General features: G+C 39.9%; 1 protein-coding gene across 4 annotated transcripts in view; it reads left to right on the top strand.

Annotated features, from left to right (window-relative positions):
• Positions 1-16530, top strand: part of tcf12 (transcription factor 12) — a 106701-nt gene that overhangs the window by 57175 nt on the left and 32996 nt on the right. For all 4 annotated transcript variants that reach the window (XM_079584694.1, XM_079584692.1, XM_079584693.1 and 1 more), the window contains exons 6-8: positions 5506-5567; positions 12975-13107; positions 13374-13426. In XM_079584694.1, the coding sequence (XP_079440820.1) occupies positions 5506-5567; positions 12975-13107; positions 13374-13426 (248 nt within the window). The remainder of the gene's footprint in view (positions 1-5505; positions 5568-12974; positions 13108-13373; positions 13427-16530) is intronic.

Genomic DNA, 16530 nt, shown 5'->3' with positions numbered 1-16530 from the left:
TCTTTTATTTCATTCTAATGAGACAAACTCAAGTGCTGAATTATTACTCATACAAGTCACTTTATAAAATAAAAAAAATTGTGGGGTAAGTTAACGCAGCGCTGTTTTACTTGGTCAAAACAATCATACAATAATACGCCTGAGTGTGTTGAAAGTTATGTTAACTTTACTCTGTGCTTTCGCTACGAGGCTGGTATTAGACACTTGTTTCACACTGCAGTAAGCTAGAAAAATCATATTAAAAAAGCTGATTAAGATTCATTTAAACATATATTGTATGGTGTGTAAAATGCTGTATGACTGTTTCTAGAAATAACCCTTTTCTGATTATCCTATGTTACCCACTTGACAAAATAGTGCTGTCTCTGAGTCATGGTACAAACATGTTTCTCGTGGTAAATCTGGGACAGCGCACAAATATTGAATTCTCTTTTAAGTCTTGTGCTTGAACAGACAAATTCACACAAAATTATGTCAACATGCCCCTCTTGGCGAGTATCCTAGCAAACATAGTAGGTTTAGGCAATGTCTTAACTGAACATAAACAGTCGAGAAAGACAATGCATGTGTACAGTATCAGTGTACTGGCTCGGTGCATTATGTCTTAAAGTGACAGCAGCCTAATATGCCTGCTGCTGTCTGTTTTTAATGTTAATGTTAATCAAACAACAAAAGACAAGGAAATCACTCACTGTTCTTCTTGACTGAATAGTTTTTGTAAGTTTAATAATGATTCATCTTTATTTAATTTCTACAGTGACGATTAAATGCAGTGCTGTTTTATTTTTGATTAATTTATTCAGTTTCTGTACCTGTAAACTATATGCTCTAGTCTATTGCATTTATTTGTGCTGTTGCTATTTATATGGCCAAAATATAAAATTAGAATTTTATTACAGCATAGCAGACTAAATTTCTTTCTTTTTTTACAAAAATCAATTATATCACCCAATAGTATGTCTTAATAAGATTATATTTAAATATTTTATTAGTTTTATGATCAAATATCATAAAGGGCCCTGACAACCATCCCCCATAGTTTCATAAAATCATGTGGGAGATGTTTGTTTTACTTGGTGTTACATTTGAAATGAAATATTTTTAGAAAACACAGAACCCACTGGTTCTTGAGTTCAGAGAAGTAATAAAAAATGTTGTCTGAGGTGTATTTTCACTGCAAAACAATGCTGCAAATTTTGAGAAAAGCCACTGCAAATTGTCATTTTTGGCTGCAAAAATCCCCCAAATAGTCCCATGTAACCCTAGTGGGATGTATATATCCAGTGTTGGGGAGTAACTAGTCGCATGTAACAGCGTTATGTAATTTTATTACAAAATAAATGTAACTGTAATCCATTACAGTTACTGAGAAAGAATTTGTAATTAATGAAAATCTCAAGGATTACAAAGGGGTTACATCTGAATATGTTGAATAATATTATTTGCTGTGTTCCACGTTGCTGAAAAAATTATTTCATCCAGAAATCTGTATTTAACCTCAGAACGATCTCAAAGTAAAAAAAAAGAAAAAAAAAAGCAAAAGTCTGGTTTTGTGGTGGCTGTGCTTTAAAATTGTATTATTATAATCTTAATTCAAGTGATGAAGGATTTTGAAAGTCTGACAGTAACCAGCGTTGAGTACTGCTGTAATGTTAACCATGGTTTGAATGTTTGAAAATGATTAACAGTTGAAAACATTCGTTAGACATTTAGAAAAAGGTAATCAGTTACATTACTGATACAAGTCATTGAAATAGTTATACTATTTGTTATATTTTAAAAAGAGTAATCTTTAACCTATTACATTTCCAAAGTATCCTCCTCCCCAACACTGCATATATCCAACATCTCAATCACTAATATGACACCAATATAGAGTACCAAGAAGTTGCAGGCTATTTGTTGTTCCCAGAGGGCATGTGGAGAGTTGCAGGAGCTGTTATCTCAGCAGGGAGTCGAGTTGGTGGGGCCGTTAACGCTCCCCTGCTGACTGACAAGGTCACATGCTCCGACTTTCCTAGTTTTTCGAATGTAAATGAGCGGACTGCTTGCTTCAGCAGCACTGGTCCTCATTATACCAGCTACTTCCCCAGACATTAAACACATCTCTAGCTGACTTGTCTTCAATCTTCAGTGATCCAATGGTTTTCCTGGCATAGCCTTTTCTCATCAAACTTCATAACCTCATCAGGTTCCTTCTGTTACGGCCGGTCCCTGTAAACATCCCCTGCTCCTCCAGGCTCCCCAGTCACCTGGTTGATAGATTGTGTGACTAGAACGCTCATTAGCTGTGAGTCAGCAGGGGCATTGATAACCTATTGCACGGTGGCTAACCTCCACACTTCCCCGTGCGGTGGTGCTTCTCCCGTCCCCCTGCGTCAGCCACCCCGGCACCACCCCTTCCCTTAAAGCCCGGCGAGGCCGGAACATTCATCATCCGCAGTCAGATCCCGCTTCTATAATGTATGATGTGTCGCGGTGCAGGAGTAGGCGGCAGAGAGGGGAGGCCGGGGAGAAGCAGCGAGGCGGGTATTGATCAGGCCAACCCCCCCTTCATCCGTCTGTCATCGCTCCAGCTAAGAGGAGGAGGGCTGTAGAGGACGTGGCTAATCGTCAGCTTTGACTCCCACTTCTTGCAGTTCATTTCTGGAGAGATTCCCCCTAGTGACCCCTTCTCACACATGTACTCACTGTCACTTCCTCTCACACTCACACACTCTCCTCTCACCTGCTGTCTCGCATATTCTCTGAACTCTCTCTCTCTCTCTCTTTCTGTCTCCGAGAGCGTCTTGGCCGAGAGTGTATAGGAAAGGAAGGGGTGTGTTTGAGGGTGGGGGCAGTGGCCTCACAGCTGCGCTAGCTGGCACTGCTTCCTCAAACATCATCGCCGCAGCCAGCAGCCCGCTTGGCACAAACACTCGCCAGTAACACTTAAACAAATTGCTATAGCAGTGGAAGAGCTGTCTTACATTGTTGATTTTTAACATTCCGAGAGACCCATACACCCCCCAGACCCTCCCCCCCTCGATTTGCCTTTCTTCGCCTTTGGATGCTTTCAGCTTTTGGAACGCTCCGTGTTTTGAATGCACGCCCAATAATTTTGCAGAACTCGCTCTCGTTCTCTCACTTTCTCTCTGAATATCAGGCCCCCTAGGGTCTGCTCTTCCTCCACAACTCTCAGAGTCATTCTTAATTTTTCTGTTCCCCTCATCCGGTTAATTTTTTCACACTTATCTTCATCCGCTCGTCCTACATCACATCTCTCTAACACACACACACACACACACACACACACACACACACACACACACACACACACACACTCATATATATATATATAGTTATGAAACAAATAAAGTTAAAAATAAATTAAAATAAGGAAATATAATTTATTTTGTATATGTATAATTTATATAACATTTATATATATATATATACTCATGAAAAACTACTCATATACTCTGTGTGTGTGTGTGTGTTGTCCATTATAGCAATATATGTTAGCTCATTGATTATTTAAAATAATACAGCATTTTTAATACTCAATTTTATTGGTTAAAATTATTCTTATTTTATCTGGATAAATATAGTAGTGCTGGGCAACGATTAATCGCATCCAAAATAAAAAATTGTGTTTACATAATGTATGTGTGTTTACACCTGTATGTGTGTGTACTGTGTATAATTATTTTGTATATATAAAAACAAACATATGCATGTGTATATATATAAGAACTATTTGCATGTATATACTGTATACATTTATGCATAATTTATATAATATATAAATATAAATATTTGTATAAAAAAAATCTTAAATATATACATGCATGTGTGTGTATTTATGTAGCCTATACAAAATAATTATACACAGTACACACATATATTATGTAAACATTTATTTATTTATTATGTAAATCACTTATTTTCACTTGTCCTGTTCTTTCCTGTCTTTTTTTCTCTCACTGATAATACCAGTTATATTTTATAGAGATATGGGTGACTTAAAGATGCCATTGTAACAATTAAAGCTCATTGACGTGTGTTATAATTGATGACTTGACAGAATGTGGGTGTATGTGTGCAGTCAGGTGAATAGGTGCTTCTTTTTGTTTGGCTCTGTCATTGCTGTTAGCGCAGATCGGCCTTTCACTCTGGCATGCTAGACAGTTAAATGCATGTTTACCGTTCAGATCCTCTGGGACTCCTCCTTAGTGGCCGAGGTTACGGCACTGATCGCATTAAGGTCCCTCGACATGTTACAGCGCATGGCTGGGTTACGCTGCACGAGAGCATGCCAAACCATGCGTGCAACTGCCCGCTGCATCACAGAGACCCAGATCGAGGGAGGATGTTTTTCATGAGTTGCGCTTCCAGCTCTGCCAGGATCTAAAACAACAACACGGTCTTATAAATTATTCAGCGTGGACAGAGAGTGTGTGACAAAACACATGCTGCAAATGAATATTTCAATGCTGGACACGAGCGCATCTGTAGAGGAAAGGCTGTTTGTGTACGCCACAAACTCAGAAACCTAAACTTAACTCGAGTAGCAGCCCAGGAAGTCAGGATGAGGCGAAAAAGCCTCCTAACCTTTAAAGTCGCTGAAAGACAGATGTTTTATTCTTTTGTGGTGACTGAGGGGGAGGGAACGCAATAGTTTACCCACAACTATACTCCCTCTTCCTTTGCAGGAGTGCAAACTCTCGAATGTTATATCACGGCGATTGAGATCAGTTTACACCACAGGGGAAGCAGTGTTTTCAGTTAAACCACTGTACCTGATTACTGCTGTCTCTGGAGGCTACGCCAGCGCAGGAACTCGCACGCTCAAAAACACGAGGCCTCGTGCACCTGAGCGCAGCAGAACCGAACCTGAAGCGCGTAAGGTGTAACACAAATACTTTCCGGCATCCCAATTTAAGTTACACAAATATTTACCTTTTCCCTGGAGTAAACACAATTTTGCTTCACTGCTGTGTTTGTTCTAATGTTTGAAAGTCTGACAAGTATAATATATGATGTTTTTAGAGTTGTTTATCATTTTCCTTTAGGAGTCTCGTGTGTTTTTTTCCTCGCAGAGAGTTTGAAACTGCTGAGTTTAGATATTGTGAAGTGCATGATTCATACGGCTGTGCGCTGTGCACTTTTTATTTGCCCCTCGGAAGCTCACGGGCCGTTTCTGCGATGGGAAAAGGATCAAGATGTATTAGTATCGTTGACTGAGACCCGAATGACCCCGTAGTTTACTGTCAGACATCCCCCGCCTGATGGGCAGCTAGGCTAGAGAACGTACACACAGAAATAAATCGCACCTTATTGAGGAAATATGAAATATAAATTAGGCTTTCCTGACCTTTTGCAGCCTTCCAAGTGGCAAAACTCTCACAGAATGTGTGAGCTTTGGCAGTTATTGTTTCAGTTATCCTGTTTTTCACATGATTAATGTTTTTGTTTAATGTGTATGGTGCTGTTCTGATTGTTTGTGTCTTTGTTTATCCATAGGCAAGTCTGAGAGGCCTCCATTCTCTGGCTATGGGAGAGAGCCAGGCGTCTCTGGATGCCAGGTAACAACCACAACTTCACTTTTATTAACATGTTTATGTAGTTTTTGCTTTTCTGTGAATCTTGCAGGTTTCTCACTTAGACCCTGATTCATCACAACTACCAAAGTGCTGAAAGTGAACATGCCAAATATTCCAACATGGCTAATTGGTTGTGAATCTTAAGCTCAGTTAAAAAAATACAGCTTTGAAATTATTTTTTTTCAGTTTTTGAAAGAAGTATTTTATGCTAGCTAAGGCTATATTTATATAATAAAATACAGTAAAAATGTTGTGAAATACTATAGTTTTTTAAAAATATATCTTATAATATATTTGTAAAAATATATTTTACAATTTAATTTATTCCTGTAAGTCTTCAGTGTCACATGATCCTTCAGAAATCATTCTAATATGCTGATTTGCTGCTGTATCATTTATTATTATCAATGTTGAAAAACAGAGGTGCTCCTTAATATTTTTGTGGAAACCGTGATAAAAAAAAAATCAGGATACAAAAGACAGCATTTAGAACAGCATTTATTTAAAATATACATATTTTGTAACATGATGATGCTTTTACTGTCACTGTTGAACAGTAAAATATTTTATATTTTTTTGTGTATACTAATACATTTGTGAAATGTATATAAATGTATATAAATTTAGAGACAAATATTAGTTATTGTATTATATTTATGATACCTAATGCACGTTAACAAAAAAATCATCTACTAATCTCAAATAACTGTGAAAAGTCATCAAAGATTCCATTGGTCTAAAGATATGGGAACCTTGTTTTATAGTTTCCGGTCAGTTTTTCACATCAGACAATGTTGAAAGAGTGTTTTGTGGAGTCTGGATGCTTTTAATCTGAATGCTTTTTAATATGACTCAGCTCTGTGATTTAGAGGGAGAGTTTATGAATGTGTTGTGTGTAGGGAGCAGGCCTTCAGCACACAGAAACATGACTTTCAGCACTTCCATTAAAGCAGGGTCACAGCGCCCAGCCCTGCTCTCCTCCCTCAGCCACACAGATGTTCCAAACAAAGGCAGGATTGTGTGAGCACACCACCCCGCTCCCGCTCTCGCTCTCTCCTGCCCGTTCATTCTCTCTGACACGGTTGACGTCAGTCAGTCAGTCAGAGAGACCCCCCCTCCACCCTCCACACTTTTTTCCCTCTACATCGCCTGTGGCTTGCGCTTTTACTCTGTTTATATTTTGTTCGCCCCCTCTCCAACCTGTTGTAATGACTACTGGGAAACCAAGAAATAAACTCTTTTCCATGCTAGTGCAAAATCTTCGATAGATTGTGTTGCGTATTAGTGCTATACTTACACTGTGAAAAAAATAATCCTGTCGTATTTATAGAAACAAAATTGGCAGCTGTGGTTGCAAGAATAATTTTGTAAAAATGTTAATATATTTACAGAACAACCTGTACATTTTACAATTTAAAATGTACACACATTTAAAAAAAAAATTTTTATTTTCTGCTGAATAAGTAAGACAATACTGCTACTAAAAAATATTTTTTATTATTTTAAACACTATACTTTTTCTACAATCTGAGGGAAATACTAATAGAAGGTGCACACAAGTACAAAACACCATCATGGTAAAACACGACATGGTAAACATTAGCCGCTTTTTCACCATCGGGCCGAATAGTCCTAAGAATGGTCAGAAATGGTTGCAGTTATATTTCCACTTGAGCTTGGTTCTGCACGGCACGATTACAACTCGTTCTCGGCCTGGAAACTGTGTGTAGTGACGTCGCCACTCAGGCTTGGTCACTTGTCTGTTGCTTAGCTATCAATTTCTCTGTATCTCCCCAAGCGTGCTATTTGAGCGATAAACACAAGTAAATAATAAAATGAAAAGAAATATTTGATCATCCTCCATAACGCCGTCGCTATTTACATCACATACCGTCTGTAAACTCAAATGCATCAGGCAACGACTGACGATGTTTAGCCAGATGTTGGAAAAGATATAACAAAATATGCATAACTAATAACAAAAACTAAGAAGAAACATTGTAATTAAAATGGAAAAGCATCAAATTTGAAGTGTCACACAGGGAATTATGAGGAAAATCAGAATGTAACATTTTAATGTAAAATGACATTAAATGTCAGATTAGATCTATTACAGTTTTTAATGTAGCAGTCTTTTACAGTTAAAATTACAGTCGTTGTTTACAGTGTATGGTCATTAGCAGAAGGATTTAGTTAGCATGAAGGGTCTTGGCTTAGATTAGATTTAATGCCATGGCTAAGATAGGATATTAGAGGAAGACTACCTCTCCAGCTTAAGTGTGAGGTCAGCGCAGCCCTCGACCCGAGCGACCCTTTAATAACCTCGGCCTCTGAGCGCTGCATCCAGCTCAGGAGAAGAGAAACACACAAACACACCTTTTAAAGCACCACGCTTTTTGCGAGCAGTGAATGGCGCTAGTCAGAACGAGTGAAAACACGGCTGGCTCTCTGCGCGTTCGCTCATTCATAAAAGAGCTTTCTGAAAGGGAATGCCAGTTCAGACATTTTGTGTGGGAACTGGGGAATTTATGCTGGCCTGCAGCTGCACAGATCAGAGCCTGGCAGAGACTCAGTTTGTCTAGTCGCCGAAGAAAAACAGGAAGAGTGAAAAAGCCGTTCGGTTCCTGAGCGAATGTGGGAAGAATGCGGGCTGCAGGGTGGCTGCATTAATATTCTGCACCCCGCGTGTTAATACGGCCATCGCGTCTGCCGCGCGCATATAAACAGATGACTATCAGGTGCAGAGATTATCGGAGAAGCAGTGTTTTTAATACGCGAATCGGGCGCCTAATAACCCAGTCTGCTTCGAAAATTGAGCAATGCACATTGCGGAACCTAATAAAAGGCCCTATTTGTTCAGCGAGTGCCAAGAATGGAAATATCTGCAGTAGTAATCTATCAAGTGTTTGGCAGTGATGGGAAGCGGTTACAGGATTTTCACAAAAGCAAACAGCCTGTCTTTTTATGAGGTTTGTCATCATTTGCAGGCTAAACCTCTCCCTCAGCAAGGTATTATTGCATCATTTGAACCTGATGTGGAACTGTACACCTTTTATTGAGTTAAATATTCAAACTGTCTCAGCCAGCTGTGGCCCCTGTATCTCTGCCTGCCAAGCATCTCATTGGCTGCTTTCTTTTACAACAAGTAATTCGTTGAAAAAACTGTGGATTTCACAGCGAGAAAAGCTTGTTTAGAACCATTATCGATTCTCGCGCGTGCATTATTCCCGCTGATGTGGACCAAACACCATACAACATATTCGGACAGTGTTTTCTGCAATAGTATACAGTGGCATTGCAACACTAATACTTAATCAGCACAACATGCATAACAACCAGTGTAGATTTCAAAACGAGTGACTCTTAAGAACCAGTTCTTCTTCACATTAAATACAAACATACATTATGAATATCGTAGAGTACACTTATGAGTCTTATGAACCAGTTTTTTAGTGAATCAAAACCATTCAATGCTACCAAGATACCCGAACAAATTACTCTTAAAGGAATAGTTCACCCAAATATTACAATTCTGTCATCATTTATGACAGAACTTATAGATTTATATTCATGTCGTTCCAAACCTGTATGATTTGATTTATTCTGCAGAAGAGAAAATAATTGAGAAATGTCTGTTTTTTTTATCCATACAATAGAAGTTAATGGTCTTATTTTGTGTTTAGCTGTAAAGTACATGGAGTTTTCATTTTTGGGTGAATTATCCCTTTAAGAGTTGGTTCTTCCTAGTGAATCAGAATCACACACAAATTAATTACCATTTTTTTTAGTGATTAACTAATTACAAGCCAATTGTTTTTGGTGAATCAAAACCGAACTGCGTGACCAGTGTACAACCTTGTACAAATCAAATGTATGCATCTCTAATTAGGAAAGATGAGCTTTATTGACCTTTTAACAGTTTTTTACATTAAACATCCTAAAATAATACATTTTATTCATTCTTTGCTTGCCTTTGCTTTGCAATATCTGTAGCAATACCTCACTGAAGGTTGCACTACTGTTGCCATCTTTAACCTTGCAGCAGGAAATGCCATGATCCAAACATGAGAAATGTGAAAATAGTGAAGCGATAAGAGGCGGGAGCGGTAGAGATCTGCGTTCAGCGGCACGATGGCTGTAGGTAAGCTCTGCGCCCGTCCCCTGTGTGGAGGATTATTCTGATTGTTGCGGCAGGATGCGGTTGACAGATGACTGCTATTATCTCCACCAATCTGCCTGACATTTCACTCAGGAAGATGATTGTTCAGATGCGAGCGGGCTCAGAAGCCCCTGTGATTCTGTCAAGTGCTCTTATAATGAACACTACTTCTCAGTATCCGCAAGATTGACCAGACTGTCATGTAAGCTGAGTACTTGTTTTAAAGGCTAAACCGTGCTGGGCAGTCATTTTCCTCTCACCCGCTAACACATGGCCATGTTCATACAAACACTTATACCCTGGCGGGAAATGAACAGGGCTTTTGTCAGTATATCGCTGTTGCGATCGCTCATACTTAGTATTAGGGATTTAAACACAGTCCAAACCGTAAGTATTAAACGTTGCTGTGTAACTCGTCCCAAAATGGACATGAATGATACCTCAAATTATGTGGTTCGTTGACGAGAGGTGTATTATTACTTTTCTAAGCAATCTTAACATTTTCACCTGGCAGTATTTAAAAAATATATTTTTTACGTAGCAACGTGGCATTTTTCTTCAGTAAATTGACATTTCTCATTCATTCTATATTCAATTTAACAAAGATCTCTCTAATCCCCTTTAGTTTCATGGAACCACCAGTTCTCTGAATGTAATCTTTAAATAGGATTCAACTAATTTCACATCACTATAATAAACCACAGTAAATCCCCCTTAAAGTCACTCTCTCCCGAGCAGTAAATTAGTATTCTATCACTCTTTCATGTGACCCCAGTGCTTCCCCCGTCTTGTTTTTGCATTGCGGCTAAAAGTAAGAAGATAATATTGCTGTGAGGATTTCATATCATTGAACAAAGGCAACACTAGTCAGTCTGTTTTGCCATGTCAATGTCAATGATGCCACCTCCCTGACAGCCTGTCACTTTGGAGAGCTCGTTTCCCCCCTCATTCCTCCTGCAGTAAAGGAGAAGCCAACCTGATTTTCACACGATCTGATGGCCCTTGTTTTAAATAGGCTAAATTTAAGGAGTAGCAGCTATTTTTGCTTTCTTCTGGAGCCACGACCAGGGCTTTGATTATGACTTCTATCCGACTTTGATATCGGATACATTTCCTGTGTACAATGTGTTCGTTTTTAAGAACTATACAAAACAGAGTGATCATCTGACCAATACAAAATAAGTGCACTGCTTGTTGTTTTCAATTTAAAAGATTTAAAAAATAAAAAACCTAAAACTATATTTAAAAGACATTCAAGTTATTCTAAATAAAAAAGAATACAAACTAAAATCACACAGATGATTAATATGATATATATATATATATATATATATATATATATATATATATATATATATATATATATATAAAAAAATATATATATATTTATAGGCACCTTTCACAACACTAAAGGTCACCTTACAAATCTTCCTAAAAATATCTATATGAGAAAAATTGACAAACCATATTATAATATACATTAGACACTGAAGAATAAGATATTGCTCAATACATGTACAATCATAAATAAGCCTGTTTATATAAATAGTTTTAAGGTGAGATTTAAAAGTGTCAAGACTGAGGCTGTTACGAATGTCCTGGGGAAGGGAGTTCCACAAAAGAGGGGCACATTGACCCCACACTGTTTATAATTTTCTAATGAAAAGTATTACTGAATTACAAAAATGCTATACGTGCAAGCCTTCTTTATATGGGGACTTTTGTACCGTCACAGTTTAAAAGTAAAACATTTTAAAAAAGCATCACAGATTAAAATATATATAATAATTTCAGATATTGTGTGGCGCATGAATGTAGGGTTTGCTTCACAGAAGGACACAATCAGACCTCGTTACGACAAAAGAAAAAACCTGAGAGTTTTTCAGCTTTTTCCTCTCTTTACTGAACACAATTGTGCAGTTATTGATGTGAGAGTGCCAGCAGCTCAGTGAAGTCCAAGGAGAAATCGATCCAATCAGTCTGACCTAGTGATTCCCTCCCCTTCTGCTCACGGTGAACTGCTATTGATCAGGCCTGATCACGGCCCCAGGGCATATCCACACACAGCCAGGGACACATCCTCACTTAAAGGAGCAGCGGGCCCAGGAGAGTGAAGGATGAGAGATCCAACAGGGGAGGGGGGTGTACGACAGTGGCCGGCTCAAGCCTCATTAAACCATCTGTCTGATCTCAGGAACTGTCAGCTTCCCTGTAAAAAACTGTGCCGGCTTAACTTGACAAAACACCCGGTATAGAGCCCATGAAGTCGACAGGGCCACTAGCCTGTCGATGGACAGCCAATTACGTGAGCAGAGACAGTGGCCCCAAAACCCGCCTCTGATGACCGGGAGATTAGCGTAGGCTTCAGGTTTGTAAATGGTTTTCCCGGAGGCTATCGCACCCTTGACCAACATCCACTCTTGTTGCTCGTCCCAGAAAACTGGGTTAAGAGGCCAATTAGAGAAAAAGCCCAATTAGCCTAATCGTCTGCTGAGTTAAAGAGCAGTGTGTGGAGGGGGATGAAAGAGTGACGGAGAATAGAAGGAATCAGGTAGCAGGACTCATACTGGGAGACCCAGCATGCATTAAAGCGGTTGTTGACTACTATACTGCACCACTTAACACGAGACAAACTAAAATCACACAGAAGCAACTTGATATATAAATAAAATGTAGAACCATGATTTATATACAGTGTGTACATAGAGTGTATATATATATATGTGTGTGTGTGTGTGTGTGTGTGTGTGTGTGTGTGTGTGTGTGTGTGTGTGTGTGTGTGTGTGTGTGTGTGTGTGTGTGTGTGTGTGTGTGTGTGTGTGCGTGTGTGTGTGTGTGTGTGTGTGTGTGTGTGTGTGTGTGTGTGTGTGTGTGTGTTTGTATATAGCTAAAATATTATTTTTTTATACTGCACATTATTTTAGTTTTTACTATTTTATTCAGCTTATTTGACAAAATAGTATAGGATTTTAATATTGACTATTTATGCGTTGTCGTTCATGTGTAAATAATGATCTGCTCGTCTGTATTGGCAGAATTTTAACATTGGTAAATTTCCGTCATTTGTGAGACAATGCTTCCCTGCCATTGGAAAGAGTTGATTACTGTTTGTTTGTCTTTTATATTTAAATGCGTTTGTATTGCACGCACACATTAACTTTTTTGTTCATTTACATTAGTGTATATACTGTTTGCTTTCAGCCCTGAACTGTCTTCTTTTGTCTCTACAGCCCAATCTGAGGTCGGATATGGGTCTGGCGAGCCCGGGGCCTGTCACCACCTCTGGGAAGTCGCCCACTCCGTTCTACACTTTTACTGGCTCCAATCCACGAAGACGCACGCTTCAGGACTCGGCTTCACTGGGTCAGTCCCTGTCTAATGCCCTCAATGAAAAAGCATGACTAAAGCGTCATTGTTATGTTTTTCTAATGAACACTAACAGACAATAATGGAAATATAATTTTGTTATGTTGAATTTAAGAATTCCTCGATTTCTGCCACACCAATGCTCTCACATTTGTCCTTGTAAACCTGTAATCAAAGAGACATCTGACTGAGGGCCTCCTCATGCTTGTTTATTCTTTCCCCCCCTCAAATGTCTCAAAGTTGTTTTTGTATTCTCTCCACAGATCCTGTGCAAACAAAGAAAGTGCGCAAGCCCCCTCCTGGCCTGCCTACATCTGTGAGTACAGCATCATTTCATCTTCCTGCCATCGCTTTGCTTTAAAAATAGATGCTATCGCACAAGCAAACACCAACAGAGGCGTTTAATGAAAGCCGCTGGTACGGCGGCACACACATTTTTGAATTTCATCTTATCAAAGTCGTCCTCTGACATGGTGGCAGCGCGTACCTGTGCGTATGTCAAGCGCATGTACACGGGAGGCCAAACCTGCCTCACAAATCAGCTCTGTTGTGTTGTGAATCCACCGTTTGGAGCGCGGCGAGTGTAGGTGCACGGTAACGATGGTTGATTGATTTGTGAGGCCGCCCCGTCAGCGCTCGCCTCCCTCTCCTCCCCTCTCCCGCGGGAACAAGGGCTCAGGGACATGAGCTGTCATGCCGCATCCCCGCCACAGCTCTTTTGATGTTTAATTAGTCATTATGTAGCCAGAACAGGAGGACAGACAGAGATTAATAACGTGGAATTGGTGGTAAATTTCCATGGGCGATAATCCCGGTGGAGCACCAGACATTAGGATTCGGAGGAAGTGTGGAGCTCAGCTTGACTCCGCCTGTGACCCCCGTTCGCCCAACTCCCTCCCACCCTTTCTATATGCATAAATCGCACATTCGAACAGTCATTGTGGGAAAACGGAGGGCAGATAGTGAAAGTCTCCTTTTAGATTTGCCCTCAAACCACAGTGCTGCTGGCTGCAATGAATGCGTCCCCAGATGCAGCGGCTTTAGCACAGAGATCCCCTCACGTTAATACAACAGGATTCGGATTCCTCCCGCAGAACAAAACGAGGCCTTTGAGGGCCGCGTGGCAGCAGGATTAGTCTTCGTGAGCTCTCAATAATCGCACGCAACGCAGGCGAGAAATCAAGCTCTTCCACGAGGCATGAATAGGAAGCAACGCACTTTTGTCTTTAAATTTGTGTTTGAATCGTTGCTTGTCTGGAACAGAGTCGCTCTAGTTGAGACGAGACTCGGGGTTGAAATGGGGAGCCAGATACTTTTAGCTACTAATGCCAGAAGAAAAAAACAAGGGAAGACTGAAAATGATGGAGAGGTGGGGTGGTAAGGGGGTTGAGGAAAGATTGGTGGCCTCGTGGGGTACATCTCTTTGTTGTGTAAATGGACATAGGGCTTTTATTTGTCACTACTTAACACATGGCCGCAGGTGCACTTGTGTGACTCATAACTCGAAGCAGCTCAATTCAGCGCAGGGAAGAGCGCCGGGAATATAGAAATCTGCTCTTGTAAGAAAAAGCTGGATTCTCTTCAAAATCACACTCACGACAGATGAACTTGTATGTCAGTACCTTTGTATCTGAAAAATCTGAATATCGCAAAAATAATTTGTGAATATTCACGAATTTGCAGCTTTTCCATCTCTTCAAGAGAACAAAATCGTCACTTTTTGGGGAATTGCTGCAAAATAGAAATGTAAATTATAATTACTGTGGAAATCACTATGGCTGTTTAACTGAGGCCTAGACTCCTCGTCTAAAATGTTATGAGCTTGTCCACTTTCGACCACTTGAAGAAGTAGTCGAAAACGCATTCGACCGGATTGCTATCCAGAGCAATAACGAAAGCTGATGCTTCGTGTTTTTCCATCGTCTCTGGTCGTGTTCATATGTAAATTGCACAAGCTTATTTTGTCCATTAGATCGAAAGATCTGAAAAAGCCCATACATTTATCCACCCTTAAACCCTCCTCTCAAAGAAATCAGGACAGAAATGGTTGAAAATGGACAAAAGAGATTAAAACACCCAGATGTAAACGGGTGTCTCCCTCGTCTACTAATGGATTTAGAAGCACATATTATGTTGCCTGGGGCACATTTTTTTCATTAGACTTTTTTTTAAAAATTTGTTCAGGAGTTTTATAAACTGGATTTTAATTTGTGGCAGATGCCTTATGCCCTATGCTCAAAGTGTTGTTCCGTTTTGACCCGAGGGCTTAGCATACGAGTGAAGCCGAATACAAAACCTTTCAATACTCCATTTGATAGCGTTCACAAACACACGCTCATTATAAAGTTTCATACTTGTCTAGTGTCTGCGCTATTTCTCTCCAGAAGTTATAACCGATAAAAACTTGTTTAAAACGAATCCCCTCACAGTCACACAAGCACCTATGTTATTGAATCTCCAGTTGTTTGTTATAGTTATTGTTCCATTTTATCATTTGCTTTTTCGACTGTAAAACAATAGGGCTGGGCAGTGTTGTTACCTTGTGGACAAACTAATTTGTGCAGAAAAATTCAGCGCGCAGGTGCGTACTGAGTACAGGCGGTTAAAAAAAATGTGTAGATGCATGTGTAAAGTACAATGTCACATGCACTACACACATTCTCTGAAGTGTGTGTAACAACCAGAGTGTACTTTGGGCTTGAGAAAGACAGCGAATAGTAGTAGTAATCTAAGTACATTTTTTGATCCGCATGACTGAATTTATTGTGATTTTCATGTGCTTTTATGCAATATCCTACTAAATTGGATAGAAACCCAGTTATTGTAGATATATCACAGCCACTTGACTTTTTTTATGTAAATCTAGACATTTAAACCCGCTTAGTGTTGTGCTTTTGGTGACAATAGTCATCATTGGTCGAGAGATGTCGAAGGGCTAGTCGTAAAACCAAAGTTGTAAATGTGGGCTCTGGTAGCCACGGCGGCACAGGTGCACCTGCAGAGCCACGTAGGGTTGCTGGGGCAGCTGTGCGTGTGTGTGTGCGTGTGTGTGCGCGCATGCAGTCTGCAGGGTACCTGTACAGTGGGCTTGCAGCTGCAGATGCCTCTGAAAGCTTTTGCTTGTGTAAGCAGACGAGCCCCACTAGAGGCCTGTAGAGCTGCTTGATAAACAAAATGAACACAATGCTTCCCATCATCAGACCCTCTGCAGGGAATACAACCCCCAACTCACCTAAAAATACTTTAACTATTTACCTCTTACTAGCTCATCTCTTTTTTTTTTTAAATGCAGCACGACTGATGGATCGGCATAGTTTATGTATGGATTGTAAATATTTATGGAAAAACATCCGCTCCGTTTTAGAGCAGCGAGGGCATTCTTTACGACATAAAGCCCCAAAGAAGACATGGCAGCAGATT

The sequence above is a fragment of the Phoxinus phoxinus genome (assembly GCF_949152265.1).
Source record: "Phoxinus phoxinus genome assembly, chromosome: 2".
NCBI classification, from domain to species: Eukaryota; Metazoa; Chordata; class Actinopteri; order Cypriniformes; family Leuciscidae; genus Phoxinus; species Phoxinus phoxinus.
Note: the sequence above shows the minus strand (reverse complement) of the source record. Positions and strands in the feature narration are given on the sequence as shown.